The 17673-nt window shown below is 42.5% G+C and overlaps 3 protein-coding genes across 4 annotated transcripts in view; 1 reads left to right on the top strand and 2 right to left on the bottom strand.

Annotated features, from left to right (window-relative positions):
* The first annotated feature begins 124 nt into the window (after positions 1-124).
* Positions 125-2673, top strand: faua (FAU ubiquitin like and ribosomal protein S30 fusion a). 2 transcript variants are annotated; one of them, XM_062550780.1, is made up of 5 exons: positions 125-200; positions 967-1049; positions 1289-1433; positions 1728-1783; positions 2420-2673. In XM_062550780.1, exons 2-5 carry the CDS (start codon positions 975-977, stop codon positions 2543-2545), a joined length of 402 nt encoding a protein of 133 aa, XP_062406764.1. In that variant the 5' UTR covers positions 125-200; positions 967-974; the 3' UTR covers positions 2546-2673. The 2 variants fall into 2 exon arrangements, with proteins under 2 accessions (XP_062406764.1, XP_062406765.1); XM_062550781.1 differs by having other exon boundaries at positions 140-200; positions 970-1049.
* Positions 2674-3688: 1015 nt separating this feature from the next.
* fkbp3 (FKBP prolyl isomerase 3) lies at positions 3689-7046 on the bottom strand. The gene is made up of 7 exons (XM_062550610.1): positions 6914-7046; positions 6443-6544; positions 6238-6336; positions 5454-5589; positions 5110-5177; positions 4576-4673; positions 3689-3978 (listed from the first exon to the last, which is right to left on the bottom strand). Exons 1-7 carry the CDS (start codon positions 7016-7018, stop codon positions 3924-3926), a joined length of 663 nt encoding a protein of 220 aa, XP_062406594.1. The 5' UTR covers positions 7019-7046; the 3' UTR covers positions 3689-3923.
* Positions 7047-7703: 657 nt separating this feature from the next.
* The window catches only part of LOC134098540 (heme-binding protein 1-like), a 14017-nt gene continuing 4047 nt past the window's right edge, over positions 7704-17673 (bottom strand). Inside the window, exons 4-5 of the mRNA XM_062551614.1 lie at positions 11673-11856; positions 7704-11432 (exon numbers count right to left, since the gene is read on the bottom strand). Of these exons, the coding sequence (XP_062407598.1) occupies positions 11249-11432; positions 11673-11856 (368 nt within the window). The 3' untranslated portion in view covers positions 7704-11248. The remainder of the gene's footprint in view (positions 11433-11672; positions 11857-17673) is intronic.

Genomic DNA, 17673 nt, shown 5'->3' with positions numbered 1-17673 from the left:
ACCAGATTATCATCAGTGAAATGAAACCGGCATAGGATGCACTCACACAGTAAAAAGATGCACTAGCAAGGTCCAACATCATAGGCGTGCCTTTGCGTCTGCGTGAAAAGTTTCCCATGATTCTTTAGCTTGCACATGCGCTCTAGCAACCTCTTTAGGTCCTTTTCTCGTCAAGTGTGGAGCGACTAGCACCAAACGAGGTGAGGCCTGTCGAGTTTTTCTTTTTAAAGGTCTTATTTTGTGTTGAATGAAAACATTTTGGTCAAATGTATGTCCTATGTGTTCTCAAGAAACATTCATGGGGGCAAATAATCTTAAAAATGGACATATTTCGCCATTTTATTTGACTTGTAGATACCGCGTGTACCACATGATGTCCGTCGTTAGCTATGTTAGCAGGGATGCATAGACAGACACCGAAGGTTTTATAGTTAATCTCGCTCTTGGAAAGCTATCCAGAAAAGCCCAATCGTCGGTATTAACAGTAACTGGCGTCTTACTTTCGTTCACTTACCGAACATGTATCAGACGTCCGATGTGTAGAAGCAAGTTGGTGTTGAACTCATGTTATGAGTCTCAGCTCTGACGGAGTAGCTAACAGTTGGATAAGCTAACAGTATCCCGCTAACGTTGGTACGACAGTGACGTGAACCTTGTTGGTAACTTGGTATAGTTTTTAACCACCCCGTAAGTTCTTATCTTGAGTTGCGATTGGTGTTTATTGATCTTTGTACAGGAGTGTAAGTTGCCCCAGTGCATAAATACTTCAGAGTTATGTAACATTAGTCAGTGTGGAGTTTGTCAAGTAAACGACCGGATTGCGGGTAAAAGTTGGGGAACAGGACTATTCAGTGTGCTCGTCACCGCCCCGCTGTAATCAACATATCTTAGTTTGACTGTAATAACATTCCTGTAATACTACTACTATAAATCGAAAGTGTTTTAACCATCGCAATGTCTTTTCAGCAGACACAATGCAGCTCTTCCTGCGTGCACAGAACACACACACCCTCGAGGTGACCGGACAGGAGACTGTTCAGGACCTCAAGGTAAGAGGACTCGCACTCATGACATTAACTTCATTAATTTGTTTACAAAACCACATACTACACAGCAAATGTCAATTTGGTGCACTTGGTACAACTCATGTCTAACGTCTAGTGTGATGGCGGTCCATTGCCATATGTTAAGAGGTTTTAGTGCAAGATCTTATGACAGACCCCAGTAAACGATGTGTGCCTGCAAGGCCTGGTGTTGTAGTGCTGACGGCTGTTTGTGTGGTCTGCAGGCTCATGTCCAGACTCTGGAGGGCATCTCCGTGGAGGACCAGGTGCTGCTGCTGGCTGGCGCTCCTCTGGAGGATAGTGCTGCCCTGGTGGACTGTGGCGTAGCTGAACACAGCACCCTGGATGTGGTTGCAAGGCTTCTGGGAGGTCAGTCCTTTTCGGTGGTCTCTTGGTCATACACAGCCTGTGTGTGTGTACCTAATCATTGGATCGTCTAGTGAATATGGAGTCTTTGTCTGGTCTCTTGGTCTTACACTGCCTATTCCGTATATGCTTCTCTCATTGGGAAGACTTGAATTGTTATAGACATCCTTTTGTAAGGTTTTTTGTCTTCTGTGTGTATTAATTAACCTAATCATTGCATTGTCTAGTGAGCACAGAGTAAATGGCAACTTCCTTATTGCTGCTCATAATGCCCATTTGTTTGTGTGTGCCCATCAGGTAAAGTCCACGGATCTCTGGCTCGTGCCGGCAAAGTGCGAGGACAGACACCAAAGGTGGGCATCAAAAGCGTTCTTCTCAACCAGTCATCAAATATGGCTGAGCTATTTACATGTGTTCATTAAGCGGACACTTTCTTTACTTCACTTTCTCTTCACTTTCCAAAGAGACATACAGGTAGAGACATTTAAGGTACAGCTCAGATGAGACCTTAGCTTGGAATTACTACCATATCTGTCAGTACAGTTACTAGAGGATATGAGTGCAGACATTTAAAGTACTAGTCAGGATATGGGACGATGAGATGGAGGAGGGAAGTGGCAAAGAGTGTTAATAAATCGCTAGAGCTTGTTTTGAGGTCCTGGGGGATTTCCCTCGTATGTGTTTTACCGATTAACCTGGATCAGAGTAAGTTGTAAACCTCCTGAGTGATAGGGCTTTTGTCACCGCCTGGTAAGTTAAGTTGCCTGGATTTGTAACCGAGCCACTCTCTGCCAGAACCCCTGCGAATATCTTGTGCATTTTCATTTGTAATATCACTTGCATTCTATACATTTACTGACATGTAATGTTTCCAAACCCGTTATTTGGTCAATCAGAAAATTGATATAATACATGTTCAAAGGCATTTCTCCGCCCAAGGTCTAGTCCCGAGTGTATGTGTAATGGTTGTTGTGTCGTCTTTGCCTCAGGTGGACAAGCAGGAGAAGAAGAAGAAGAAGACTGGCCGTGCCAAGCGTCGTATCCAGTACAACCGTCGCTTCGTCAACGTGGTGCCCACCTTCGGAAAGAAGAAGGGTCCCAACGCCAACTCCTAAGAACTCTGTTGCTATGGAGAACATGACCAAACTCCTGAGCTTAATAAAAGTTTAATTTGGAATTACGATTGACATAGTTCTTCATTTTAACACTTAATAAAGTTCAAGGATGGGGCCATAAACTCATAGCTTCTTGGTCCATTGCCTTAATCCGTGCCTAAGGGCACAGTAGTTTTGGCTTTAAAATATGAACTAATTTAATTTGAGGCTTTAGCAAATACTGTATATTATGTTTAAGCACTGCAGTTAGTGATGATCAGGTATTATGTTGGCAGTCTTCTATTAAATATGCTAGTGTCAATATCTGATGACTGAATATGTTGGAAAATAGAGACTCAATTGTGATGTGCAATCGTTATATTGCATCCATTCAACTTGCTGATAAGACAGCCCAACCCAAAACCATGTCCTCTACTGATCACTTTTCAAAAACTTAAAAAACTGAATCATGGACTTAGATTTAATAACCCATAAAGACTTGGCTATAATAGCCAGACTGTTGCATCTCCCTATCAGCATAATAAGCGCAATCTTTTAAAATTACATTTGCACTATGGGGAGGCTGCGCTGTGTTTCTACTGCACAAGAGGCGTGATCAGTGGGTGTCGTTCAAATGACTGTGTGCTTGGATAGTCCTTCAACCAATGATCCGGTGCGTGTTTTGGAGAAGCTAGTTTTTTGGGGGTTTTTTAAGATTATTTTTTGGGGCTTTTTATGCCTTTAATTGGACAGGACAGTAGAGCGTATGACAGGAAACGAGCAGGAGAGAGAGAGTAGGGGTGGGATCCGGAAAGGACCACAGGGCGGGAATCAGCAGGTGCCCCAGCCAGTCGCGCCACGGCTGGGGCCTGAGAGGCTAGTTTTTGATTGGAGCCAAAGGTTCTGGCAGGGATCAGTGGAGATAGATGTGCAGGTTTCCAGCCTGAGCGGCCGGGCGAAATCCAAAGTCGCCGGAAATTCAGGCAGGGTCCACCCAGCCTAATGTAACAGCTCATGGATTGAGAAATTCAGTTAACTGATTAAGACTTGTGCACATGGACACAGTCACCCTCAGCTCATCCTGTTCTTGAGATGATACATTTTATAGTAGCCCTGGAGATGCTGATGAGGCCATTAATGAGCAAGTAAGACAATGCATCAAAATAAGCAAACATTCTCTTTATTCAGCTGTACAATGCAGTAAACATGCAATGTGACCATAGATCGAGAGTCAAGACAACTTAACTCCCAATGAGCAATCAAACTCGGTTACATAACATAATGAAAACAGGCATAAGATGCACGGACAATCTCATTGGTAATCATCTGGGACAGACGTCAATCCTTTAGACAAAGTCGGAAAAAAGTGCATGCTGGGAGAATCTGTAGAATTCCATGGTTAATCGATCGATACCAGCTCAACTTCAAAAATGAGTTTAGCGTTAGGTGGGATTCTGGGTGTTGGTGGGTTAAGGTGTTAACATTAAAACATGGAGAACAGATGTAGCAAAACAATACTGGCATACAGTGCCTGGTGATGATGACTGGAAACTTACATATTTCACTACCATCACAAAACTTCAATCCGGCTGGCAAAACAGGACAAAAGGGCTTTTTATTTTAAAGTTTATGTCTTACTCACCTGTTATCATCACTAAACTACATACACTACTGGTCAAACGTTTGGGGTCACATTTCCATTCCACTCCATTATAGACAAAACCAGCTGAGATCAGTTTTTTTTTTTTTTTTTTTAAATCGGGGCAGCAGTTTTCAGATCACGTGACCCAAAACGTTTGACCAGTAGTGTACCTGGAACTCTAATCAAAAAGCAAGAGATGGAACCTCAAAAGAACAGCAGTTAATCACCAGTAGAACAAGGAATCGTTTGTGTGTGTGTCTTGTGTGTGTGTGTGTGTGTGTGTGTGTGTGTGTGTGTGTGTGTGTGTGTGTGTGTGTGTGTGTGTGTGTGTGTGTGTGTGTGTGTGTGTGTGTGTGTGTGTGTGTGTGTGTGTCTCTGCTTCCCCTACCTTCCTATTAGTAAAGGATACTTGTTGTCGGGCACACCCTTGCGCCCGTAAGCCCACTCCGGTTCGATCTCCAGCTTGGCCGTCTCTCCCTTGCTCATGGTCAGCACGCCTTCGTCCCACTGGGTGGTCAAGAGAGACGCAGAGACGATCACGCCGTCAACAATACCGCTCATCAGAACAACTCAGGCATGAATAAACGCACGGGGAGCCAGGTTACATTATCACAGGTCTGTTCTTGCTCAGGTGCCCAGTACATTTTATTATGCCTGAATGCTTTACAGCTCTCCCTCTGACATGTTTCATGTTATATAAACGGAGACCGCTCTGACCCAGTGTAGGGTTCTGTCCCAGTGTAGTGTTCTGACCCAGTGTAGTGTTCCGACCCAGTGTAGTGTCCTGACCCAGTGTTCTGATCTGTCCCAGTGTAGGGTTCTGACCCAGTGTAGAGTTCTGACCCAGTGTAGTGTTCTGTCCCAGTGTTCTGATCTGACCCAGTGTAGTGTTCTGACCCAGTGTAGTGTAGGGTTCTGACCCAGTGAGAATGTGCAGGCTCACCCCTCGAATCACTCTGCCGAGTCCCACTTTGAAGTGCAGGGGCTTCGTCTGTTTCTTCTTCCTTGCAGCTAGAGGGGCGTCAAATATTATGGTAAGAATCAATTCCATCGTTGGCTTTGGTTATCCTTTCACATACATAAATAGCTACATTCGGTGTTATTGGCTGATGTAAAAGAATATCAAAAAGGTTTTATTTATACTTAAGTGTGGGTTAGTTTCTTCCTGAGACCAAAATAGACACGTGTGAAACATTCCTTGACTAGCAGCTGGCGTTGGAGAACGCTGCCATGCACAGAACAACCCTCAGCAGCTTATGTTTGAGTCAAGTAAAAACGGGGTCCTACTTGTGGGGATGTTGGTGTCAAAAACGGTTCCGTCCTCTAACGAGCCGGTGTACCAGCATCCTACAGTGTCTCCTTTCTTGGGGAAGTTCGTCTTGTCCCCTTTCTTAAGGACAGCCTTGGTAAACTTTGGAGGACCCTGCCAGAACAAGGATAGAGGAAGACACCACAGACCATGTTCATTAAGTGAAGCTATACATGCACTACAGACAGTCAGTGTTAGCAAGAGGCTAAGATTTATGCCAGTCCTCCTTCGGTTTTATCATCTGTCCAATCTGCAGTAATTGTAGGACCAATTGCAGGCACAGTCCCCCTTCAGCAACTCTGGGTTAAGGGCCTTGATCATTAGCACAGACCCCCTTCACCAACTCTGGGTTAAGGGCCTTGATTACTAGCACAGTGGTGACAAACACTTGGAACCACTACACCTCCAGCACTCACAGTCTTCTGCTGAGTAGCTACGGGCTCACCCTGATAAGCCTAGTCAACGGCTCACAAGAACATACCAAAACTGGAAGGTACAGGTTAAGGTAGAACAAGTAGTGATAAAAAGGCTTCAGAAAACCCTGACATTGGCTTACAGAAAGCCTTCAGGGACTTGTGTCCAAATGATGTAGTGCTGATGATCCTCTTTGGATAGATGGATAGATGGATAGATAGACAGACATACTGAACACCCCCCAGTGTCTAAAGGGTTTGATTCATCCCTTCATCCCTGCACTGAAATCTATGTGTTGATGTGACATCAAAGAAAGTTAGCACACCTAAATGGAGACAGTAACGTTACCTCATCAATGACCTCAGCAACCTCTTTGGGCTTGTCCTCGATCTTCACAGCTTTCACACTCTGGGTCACCTCCTCAATCGGTTCAGTGCCTATAAATCTCTTATCAGAGGCAAACACATGTGTTACTTCATCAGGTCAGACAAGGGACATCATGATAACCAATGTAATGTTATGATTTGCAAAGGTGCATCATTGGATCACATACCTTGCTCTCAAAAAGCTGATCGTAGGCAATAATCAACTGTTCTTTTTTCGCTGTTTTTGCAACATTTTTGATATTTCCCATTAGTTTATGTTCTGATAGAAACTGTAATAAGAACAAACACATGAACATCTCACATCACAAATGACTGACTGTGTGGCGCAGGATGAAACCATTTCTTTCTATCAGAATACCATGAACTTTGCCAGATGTGGTTTAAGTATGAACAAGCAAAACGCTACCGACATAATTGCTTAATTGAGTATTATTCATAGGATCTTTTATGGCGGAAGACAGATTAGGCAATAACTGCGATGTGCAGAGAATCCTAAAATGGATATCTATCCCACATGTCTTGCAGACACAACGTAGCTACGATGCTAGCATGTGTAGCCGGGGAAAGAAGCTAACCGCACTAAGTGCACTGTGCACCGTGCAAAGTCGCTGTTTGCAGCCAGCATATGCGAAACATACCGAGTGTGCAGCATTGTCCTGTATGAACTTTATAATGTCTTTCTTGGGGAGATCATCACTTTTGAGCTGATCATCGCTCCATTCCCTCGTCGGTTCAGCAGCCATCTTACAAGCGGACTCACTGAACTTTGACCCTGCGCAGCAGCACTGTGGTGGACTTGAGCAGTCTCTCCTCCTCTATTTTTCCATTCACCCCCCCTTTTTTTCATTCATTCATTGGTTCATTGAGGGTCGTCCTCATCTTCAGAGATGCTGAGGGGATAATCAAAACATTTACAAAACAAGGATACAGGAAGGTTTATGTACACATATCTGAATAATAGAATAGTCTAGAGTTCGTTTACAGCGTGTTGATAATTATTCCAGGAAGTAGGAGCGTTAGAGCAAAAGACAACTCAGAAAGATGAGCATCATTGAGCATTCAAAGTTATTTGATCTAGTCAATACCAAACAAGCATATTTGAATAATAAGATAGTACCTTCACAGCATTAGCTATGTAGATAACTAAATACCCATGTGCATTTCTCCTTTCTGCTAAAGATCACCATAGCCATCTCCAATACATCTATAAGCCAACTGACCGGGTCCAGGGCTTTGAGCCATGCTTGACATAAAAACTGCTTCACTGATTTGTTTTACACATAGGGAGGTGTTCTTTGGTGCAGTTTATTTACCATATTAGCTACATGGTGACAGTTCTCATGGTTGAATTGGTTGTAACTGTAAGCTATGAAAGGGTGAGAGAATGACTGAAACTATAAAAAATGATTTGTATAGCCTTCTGAGTCATTTTAATTATAACAAAGAATCTTTATTTTTGAGCACATATGAACTTCTTATAGCAGACATGAACATCTATCCACTTCTTTAATATCAAGATCAACTACCATCAAACAAAGAAGAGTGAAGAAACAGGGGAACACAGCATTATTTCAGGATAACACTTTTTTTCTCTTCCAAAAGCTAGTGTGCCAGTTTAGCTTCAAACATGTGTTTATATTTGTGCAAGTGTCAATGTTTGCAAAATAAAACTCAAGAACATTTTTTTGTAGCCTAGTTAATTATCTTGTCATAACTTGCTGTAGGTGTCCTGTAATGGCTACCGTTAGGCTATAATAAGCACCCTAACTGGAAACTGGGAAATTAATGTACTAGCCTATATGAAAAGATCGAATAAACTGAAGTGATAAATTAATATACTAGCCTATGAAAAGATCGAATAAACGGAATAGTGATAAACTAATGTAGCCTATATGAAAAGATTGAATAAACGGAATAGTGATAAATTAATGTACATAGCCGATATGAAAAGAATAAACAGAATAGTGTCATCTGAGAAGTTGGCTAGCTTGTCTTCCAAAGTGCTTTGCAGCATCAGCATACAGCATTGTGATACGCCTGCAGCATAGACATCTATAGCATAGCTAATGCATACAATAGTGGCACTACTGCAGCATAGACATCTATAGCATAGACATCTATAGCATAGCTAATGCATACAATAGTGGCACTACTGCAGCATAGACATCTATAGCATAGACATCTATAGCATAGCTAATGCATACAATAGTGGCACTACTGCAGGATACCAGTCTATAGCATAGATTAGCTAATGCATACAGCATATAGTGGTACTACTACTGCAGGATACCAGTTTATAGCATAGCTTAGCTAATGCATAGAGCATATAGTACTACTGCAGTCTGCAGCATACAATTCTGTAACATTGCTTAGCTAATGCCTACATCATAGAGTGGTACTACTGCAGCATTGAAGTATATAGCATAGTTTACATGGACAGTTTCCTATTACAACAGAAACACAACACTACGAGGAGCCAAGCTGGTCACAGATCTTTGCAATGCAGGAGCAAAGTTAAAGGTGCAATTTTGCCTACATAAAGCATATGATGATGTACAAATGACGTCAAGATGAGAAATAATAACACGCCACCACTGACACACATCACTAAGAGACACTTAAGAGAATGTGGGGTCACTGTCCGCAAACAACAACTTCCCACGTGACTTGGTCCACATCATCATCATCACAAGACACCGTGATAGAGATGCCACAGCCAGAACTCGGCTAAAACATCACTCTGAACTATGGAGCACATACACTGATGCACACGCACAGCTTGAACAAGACGATGCACACACAAGCAGCCTCTAGAGGCAAAAGCAGTTAAAACAGCACTGAAGAGGTTTTTTCCTGCCACACGTCACAGCATAAAGTAGTCTCCGTGGTTACTATCACCAAGTGACAGAAATGACTTGAGTGGCAACATTCCATCTGAATCTCCACCAAATACAAACGCTTGCTCAAGGGCACTTGAGCCATGGCTGTGAGCATGGGAGACCAGTGCTTAACCACTTGCCCCGCCCCACATTTTCCCTACTGGTCGAGGATCGAACCAGCAACCCTTCGGTTTCAAGTCCAACACCCTAAGCAGTAGGCCAGCTGCCCCAGCTATGCTAGCTATGCTAGCTGGCATCCGTTACACCTGTGCTGCAATAACAGGTGTGCAGACACCTCCATTTATAACGCTGTAGTATACAGTTCTTCTTGAAGCAAATGCTGACACGTAGCTTGCTGATGTCAAGACCCTGTCCAGCCACTGTCCTAGATAGTGTGTGTGTGTGTGGGTGTGTGTTTTCATGTATGTGTGTATGTATGTACGTATGTATGTATATTGCGTAAGTGGGTGTGTGTTTGTGTATGTTAGTCCATCAGATGTCAGCTGCATGATAGACTGTGTTGTTATATTCCTATTGGCTGCGTTCATAACGTGAAGCTATGGTGTGCCAAACAGACTCTGCTGTGTTGAGCAAGCACAGCTAACTAGGCCCTTCATCGCTCTCTTATCAGAGGGAATTTCCTCCCGCACCTGATGAGATCGGTTTAAGTGTGTGTTTTCATTTCAGATCATCCATCATCGATTATCCATTATTTGAAAAGGACTTGAGTTGGATCTGTTGCGTGCACTGCCTTTTAAATACTGTGTAGTTTACCCACAAACGTCCCTGCTTGAAGATCCCAACTCTCTGCTGTCTAGTATGTGTCTGCTGTCTGCTCCTCGGCTGAGGAGGAAGTAGCTGCCCTCTCGTATCTGGACAACTTCCTCCTACCCGTCAGCATCTGGATTTAGTTTTTTAAATTTAAATAACACTAACTTATGCTAACTCGTTTATTTTAACCATAGCCACAAAGTAGTTCTTTGTGTTCTCTAATAAATCTCCTTTGTGTTCTCTAATAAATCTCCTTTGTTATTTGGAAACTGTGTTGGGCTGGAGAGTATACGACTCCACAGTTCAGTCTGTCTAAATCTATGACGCCTGTCTGAGATGGAGGTATAGTCAAAGTGTAGCTAGAATAGTCACAATCTCCTGCAGCAACATTAACAAGTGGCACACATTTGGTTTTGCTTTCACACCCTGTGTTCAAGAAGGTCATTCAAAAATATATGCAATATCTCTTCCGATAACGCCTGTACAAAATATCAAAATACATTTCTTCTGTCTGAGCACATGTCAATCATTAATGGGATGAAATAACATTTCCTTTATACTCTGAATAAACTCTGAATACCATATACTAATATACAACTAGTAGTGGGAGACCTACATCTCATACGAGCACAATCTAGGATGTGGACACAAGGCTGAGGAGGCAGTGCAGGTCCGTCCTGTGCGCTGTGAACACGGTACAATCAGGCCCATCAGTTAAAGAGAGCGCTGGTATTTATATGCTGCTATACACCTTATCAGTGTAAACAGTGTGCACAGCTATATGTGTGAGGAACAGGCTACATATGCCAAAAGCCTCTATGATGTGCACAGCTATGTGTGTGTGAGGAACAGGCTACATTATGCCAAAAGCCTCTATGACGTGGACTTACTCGGACCGGTGTAGGATTTGTCCACTCAGAGGTGTCAGGAACAACACGGGATTCCTCGTTCCGATTCTGCTATGGTGGTTGTTTTTACGCTAGCTGTGCTCAGATGAGCAGGAGGCCTGAAGCGCTAGCTGCATAGCGGGGCTGGCACTAAAGAGAGCCGTGCCCAAGCAGCAGTAGACAACAGCAGTAGCACAACAGCGTTCACAGGTTCACAGACTGTCCGAGTGTTCCGTTCTCAAGGTAGAGCTTCAGTGTCAGGCGTGTGGATTGTTGACGCACTCTCAAAATTCTGGAATTGAGGTAGAATGACGAAGAAACCAATGGGGTGAAAGAGTCAGTGATTCTGGAATGTCTCCGGCTCTGATCTGGTGGAGTTGTGCCTAGACCAGAGCCAGTGTGCAGTGGGACTGCCAGGGACTAGGAGCACACACTCTCAGGCCTCCCCTCGGTCCACAAACCAGATCTCGTTGTGGCGGTGGGTGGCTGCAAGGCTGGTGTATCCAGCCACAACGAAGGAGACGCCAAGACTGAGATGCAGGCCTGCGGAGTCCACAGCTTCAGCCAGAAGCTGGATCTGCTCCAGAATGGACACCTCGTTGGTGCTGCCGCTGAATTCTCTAAACCGGAGACAAGAAATGCGCACAGCACATCGCTCTCATTAGCATGTAGCTCATTAGCATTAGCAATCCTTACACACTGTAACTTGCATTACTGCAAGCACAGCTCATATAAATGGCTATTCAGATAAGCAATGCTTCCAGGGTCGTATGCTCAATCTTTTGGCTAATAAAACATTCAATGTTCACAAAATGTCCGCAGTCACCAGTATGAAAAGGGAAACACATAATTCCTCTTACCTGCTGTAGACCACTGCTGAGGGCCATGTCTCTATGGTGATATCGGGGTCAAAGGGCGTCGGGGGCTGGTCCTGGTGCTGCTCGGGGAGGCAGTACGCCACCGTGACCTCTCGTGCCAGAGTGCTGCGGGACGTGTCCGTCTGGACCACCGTCACTATGGGGATGGTCATGCCCAGGTAGGTTCCTGTAGCAACCACAAGCACATCAACATCACATTCCAATTCCAATTCCAATTCCAATTCCAATTCCAATTCCAATTCCAATTCCAATTCCAATTCCAATTCCAAATTGGGACTCCACTGGGGGTCTCCCTCTGAAGGTTTGTGTCCTGCGTGTAGACTATTTCTGCTTTCTCTCTTTCTAGCTCACTTGGGATAGAAGCATCTGCTAAATGGATAAATGTACACTACTGGTCAAACGTTTGTGTACTGTAAGTCACCTATACATTTCCATTCATCTCCATTGCAGACAGAGTACCAGCTGAGTTCAGGTGCATGGTTTTTAATCAGGACAGCAGTCTCCAGATTACATTACGCACTTACATCATTGCAAAAGGGTTCTCCAATGCAGGGTATCTGCACATTTTTTATCAACAAATGTAATGACTTTTAAGACCTTTTTAAGACCTCTAAGAATAAAAATTAAGACCATTACCACGGCAAAAAAATATATATAAAAAGTACGCTCTAGGCTGTTCATTTTACCAAAGCACATTTGTATTTGTAAATATTGTACAAACAGTGTGTAAACAAATCAAGTTGCAAATGACAAGTTAAACACAGTTAAAAAATGGACAAGGCTCCCGACTAACTTTTTGCGTTGGTTGCACTGGTGCGCCTAACTTTTTTAAAAGGGTTCTCCAATGTTTTCACGTGATCTTGCAGGCTGGTGCGTACAGCACTGCAACATGCCCACTCGTCTGACCGGCGTGCGCTAGTGTGGACCAGCTCTGTGTCCTGCTGCTCAAAGCAACATCCTGTACAGACATGCCTTCATCCTGCTCAGACAGATCAGCGCAGTGCTGCAAGGCTGAGGTCTTCAAGGTCTACACTTTAATACTATAGTAATGTATTCTTATGCATGCACTCTTAATTCAACACGTTTAATCTCTGTCTGATTCTCTCTTCCCCTCTTAAAGTCCAACTGTACAACTACACAGACTGTACAACTACACAGACTTCTTCACTTTTTTGGAATATCTTACCAATCTAACAAAGATCATACCTAAAATACCTAAAACATGTATAATGCTGTAGGCATTCAGTCCCTCGACAGCCTCACACATTTTCATATCTCTGAGGCTAAAAGGTTAAGCCATAGACCTACATTGCCATGAATTTCCCTGACAAGTGATTGGCCCAACACCTGTTAGTGATTAGTTCTCCTAAAAATAACCTGACCCTAACCCACGCTGCGAGGTGAAGAACCCTCTTGTGAAAAAAGAGCAGTTATGGAACAGACAATCTGGGCTGACCTCGTGGAGCACAGCACTAAAACCTGCAGGGTAGTGTTTCTGGATCATCCAACACTAAAGCCCACCACTGCCAGCCACACACACACACCACTAAAAACTGCAGGGTTGTGTTTCTGGATCATCCAACACTGAAGCCCACCACTGCCAGCCACACACAACCACGTCTTACACCCACACACTACATATCAATGATGACGCACCACTCTACACACTACATAATTATCAATGATGACGCACCACTCTACACACTACATATCAATGATGACGCACCACTCTACACACTACATAATTATCAATGATGACGCACCACTCTACACACTACATAATTATCAATGATGACGCACCACTCTACACACTACATAATTATCAATGATGACGCACCACTCTACACACTACATAATTATCAATGATGACGCACCACTCTACACACTACATAATTATCAATGATGACGCACCACTCTACACACTACATAATTATCAATGATGACGCACCACTCTACACACTACATATCAATGATGACGCACCACTCTACACACTACATAATTATCAATGATGACGCACCACTCTACACACTACATAATTATCAATGATGACGCACCACTCTACACACTACATAATTATCAATGATGACGCACCACTCTACACACTACATAATTATCAATGATGACGCACCACTCTACACACTACATAATTATCAATGATGACGCACCACTCTACACACTACATATCAATGATGACGCACCACTCTACACACTACATAATTATCAATGATGACGCACCACTCTACACACTACATATCAATGATGATGCACCACTCTACACACTACATAATTATCAATGATGACGCACCACTCTACACACTACATATCAATGATGACGCACCACTCTACACACTACATAATTATCAATGATGACGCACCACTCTACACACTACATAATTATCAATGATGACGCACCACTCTACACACTACATATCAATGATGACGCACCACTCTACACACTACATATTTATCAATGATGACGCACCACTCTACACACTACATAATTATCAATGATGACGCACCACTCTACACACTACATAATTATCAATGATGACGCACCACTCTACACACTACATAATTATCAATGATGACGCACCACTCTACACACTACATAATTATCAATGATGACGCACCACTCTACACACTACATATCAATGATGACGCACCACTCTACACACTACATATCAATGATGACGCACCACTCTACACACTACATAATTATCAATGATGACGCACCACTCTACACACTACATAATTATCAATGATGACGCACCACTCTACACACTACATAATTATCAATGATGATGCACCACTCTACACACTACATAATTATCAATGATGACGCACCACTCTACACACTACATAATTATCAATGATGACGCACCACTCTACACACTACATAATTATCAATGATGACGCACTACTCTACACACTACATATTTATCAATGATGACGCACCACTCTACACACTACATAATTATCAATGATGACGCACCACTCTACACACTACATAATTATCAATGATGACGCACCACTCTACACACTACATATTTATCAATGATGACGCACCACTCTACACACTACATAATTATCAATGATGACGCACCACTCTACACACTACATAATTATCAATGATGACGCACCACTCTACACACTACATAATTATCAATGATGACGCACCACTCTACACACTACATAATTATCAATGATGACGCACCACTCTACACACTACATAATTATCAATGATGACGCACCACTCTACACACTACATAATTATCAATGATGACGCACCACTCTACACACTACATAATTATCAATGATGACGCACCACTCTACACACTACATAATTATCAATGATGACGCACCACTCTACACACTACATAATTATCAATGATGACGCACCACTCTACACACTACATATCAATGATGACGCACCACTCTACACACTACATAATTATCAATGATGACGCACCACTCTACACACTACATAATTATCAATGATGACGCACCACTCTACACACTACACATCAATGATGACGCACCACTCTACACACTACATATCAATGATGACGCACCACTCTACACACTACATAATTATCAATGATGACGCACCACTCTACACACTACATAATTATCAATGATGACGCACCACTCTACACACTACATAATTATCAATGATGACGCACCACTCTACACACTACATAATTATCAATGATGACGCACCACTCTACACACTACATAATTATCAATGATGACGCACCACTCTACACACTACATAATTATCAATGATGACGCACCACTCTACACACTACATATCAATGATGACGCACCACTCTACACACTACATAATTATCAATGATGATGCACCACTCTACACACTACATAATTATCAATGATGACGCACCACTCTACACACTACATAATTATCAATGATGACGCACCACTCTACACACTACATATCAATGATGACGCACCACTCTACACACTACATAATTATCAATGATGACGCACCACTCTACACACTACATAATTATCAATGATGACGCACCACTCTACACACTACATAATTATCAATGATGACGCACCACTCTACACACTACATAATTATCAATGATGACGCACCACTCTACACACTACATAATTATCAATGATGACGCACCACTCTACACACTACATAATTATCAATGATGACGCACCACTCTACACACTACATAATTATCAATGATGACGCACCACTCTACACACTACATATCAATGATGACGCACCACTCTACACACTACATAATTATCAATGATGACGCACCACTCTACACACTACACATCAATGATGACGCACCACTCTACACACTACACATCAATGATGACGCACCACTCTACACACTACACATCAATGATGACGCACCACTCTACACACTACATAATTATCAATGATGATGCACCACTCTACACACTACATATCAATGATGATGCACCACTCTACACACTACATAATTATCAATGATGACGCACCACTCTACACACTACATAATTATCAATGATGACGCACCACTCTACACACTACATAATTATCAATGATGACGCACCACTCTACACACTACATATTTATCAATGATGACGCACCACTCTACACACTACATAATTATCAATGATGACGCACCACTCTACACACTACATAATTATCAATGATGACGCACCACTCTACACACTACATAATTATCAATGATGACGCACTACTCTACACACTACATATCAATGATGACGCACCACTCTACACACTACATAATTATCAATGATGACGCACCACTCTACACACTACATATCAATGATGACGCACCACTCTACACACTACATAATTATCAATGATGACGCACCACTCTACACACTACATATCAATGATGACGCACTACTCTACACACTACATAATTATCAATGATGACGCACCACTCTACACACTACACATCAATGATGACGCACCACTCTACACACTACACATCAATGATGACGCACCACTCTACACACTACACATCAATGATGACGCACCACTCTACACACTACATAATTATCAATGATGATGCACCACTCTACACACTACATATCAATGATGATGCACCACTCTACACACTACATAATTATCAATGATGACGCACCACTCTACACACTACATATCAATGATGACGCACCACTCTACACACTACATATTTATCAATGATGACGCACCACTCTACACACTACATAATTATCAATGATGACGCACCACTCTACACACTACACATCAATGATGACGCACCACTCTACACACTACACATCAATGATGATGCACCACTCTACACACTACACATCAATGATGACGCACCACTCTACACACTACATATCAATGATGACGCACCACTCTACACACTACATAATTATCAATGATGACGCACCACTCCACACACTACATATTTATCAATGATGACGCACCACTCTACACACTACATAATTATCAATGATGACGCACCACTCTACACACTACATATCAATGATGACGCACCACTCTACACACTACATAATTATCAATGATGACGCACCACTCTACACACTACATAATTATCAATGATGACGCACCACTCTACACACTACATAATTATCAATGATGACGCACCACTCTACACACTACATAATTATCAATGATGACGCACCACTCTACACACTACATATCAATGATGACGCACCACTCTACACACTACATAATTATCAATGATGACGCACCACTCTACACACTACATATCAATGATGACGCACCACTCTACACACTACATAATTATCAATGATGACGCACCACTCTACACACTACATAATTATCAAAGATGACGCACTACTCTACACACTACATAATTATCAATGATGACGCACCACTCCAACAGAGTAGGATTGGGGGATTGACTAAGATACCGACTACTGACATCTTCCAAACTCCAACCCCAAGTTTGTGTATTGGAGTAATGA

This window comes from Sardina pilchardus, chromosome 12, assembly GCF_963854185.1.
Source record: "Sardina pilchardus chromosome 12, fSarPil1.1, whole genome shotgun sequence".
Lineage (NCBI taxonomy): Eukaryota > Metazoa > Chordata > Actinopteri > Clupeiformes > Clupeidae > Sardina > Sardina pilchardus.
Note: the sequence above shows the minus strand (reverse complement) of the source record. Positions and strands in the feature narration are given on the sequence as shown.

Coding starts and splice junctions, on each gene's coding strand:
- fkbp3 (XM_062550610.1), bottom strand. CDS start 7,018: ATGGCTGCTGAACCGACGAGGGAATGGAGCGATGATCAGCTCAAAAGT. Junction 6,545..6,913: donor AGGACAATGCTGCACACTCG/GTATGTTTCGCA, acceptor TTCTTATTACAG/TTTCTATCAGAACATAAACT. Junction 5,590..6,237: donor TTGCTGAGGTCATTGATGAG/GTAACGTTACTG, acceptor TTGTTCTGGCAG/GGTCCTCCAAAGTTTACCAA.
- faua (XM_062550780.1), top strand. CDS start 975: ATGCAGCTCTTCCTGCGTGCACAGAACACACACACCCTCGAGGTGACC. Junction 1,050..1,288: donor AGACTGTTCAGGACCTCAAG/GTAAGAGGACTC, acceptor TGTGGTCTGCAG/GCTCATGTCCAGACTCTGGA. Junction 1,784..2,419: donor TGCGAGGACAGACACCAAAG/GTGGGCATCAAA, acceptor TCTTTGCCTCAG/GTGGACAAGCAGGAGAAGAA.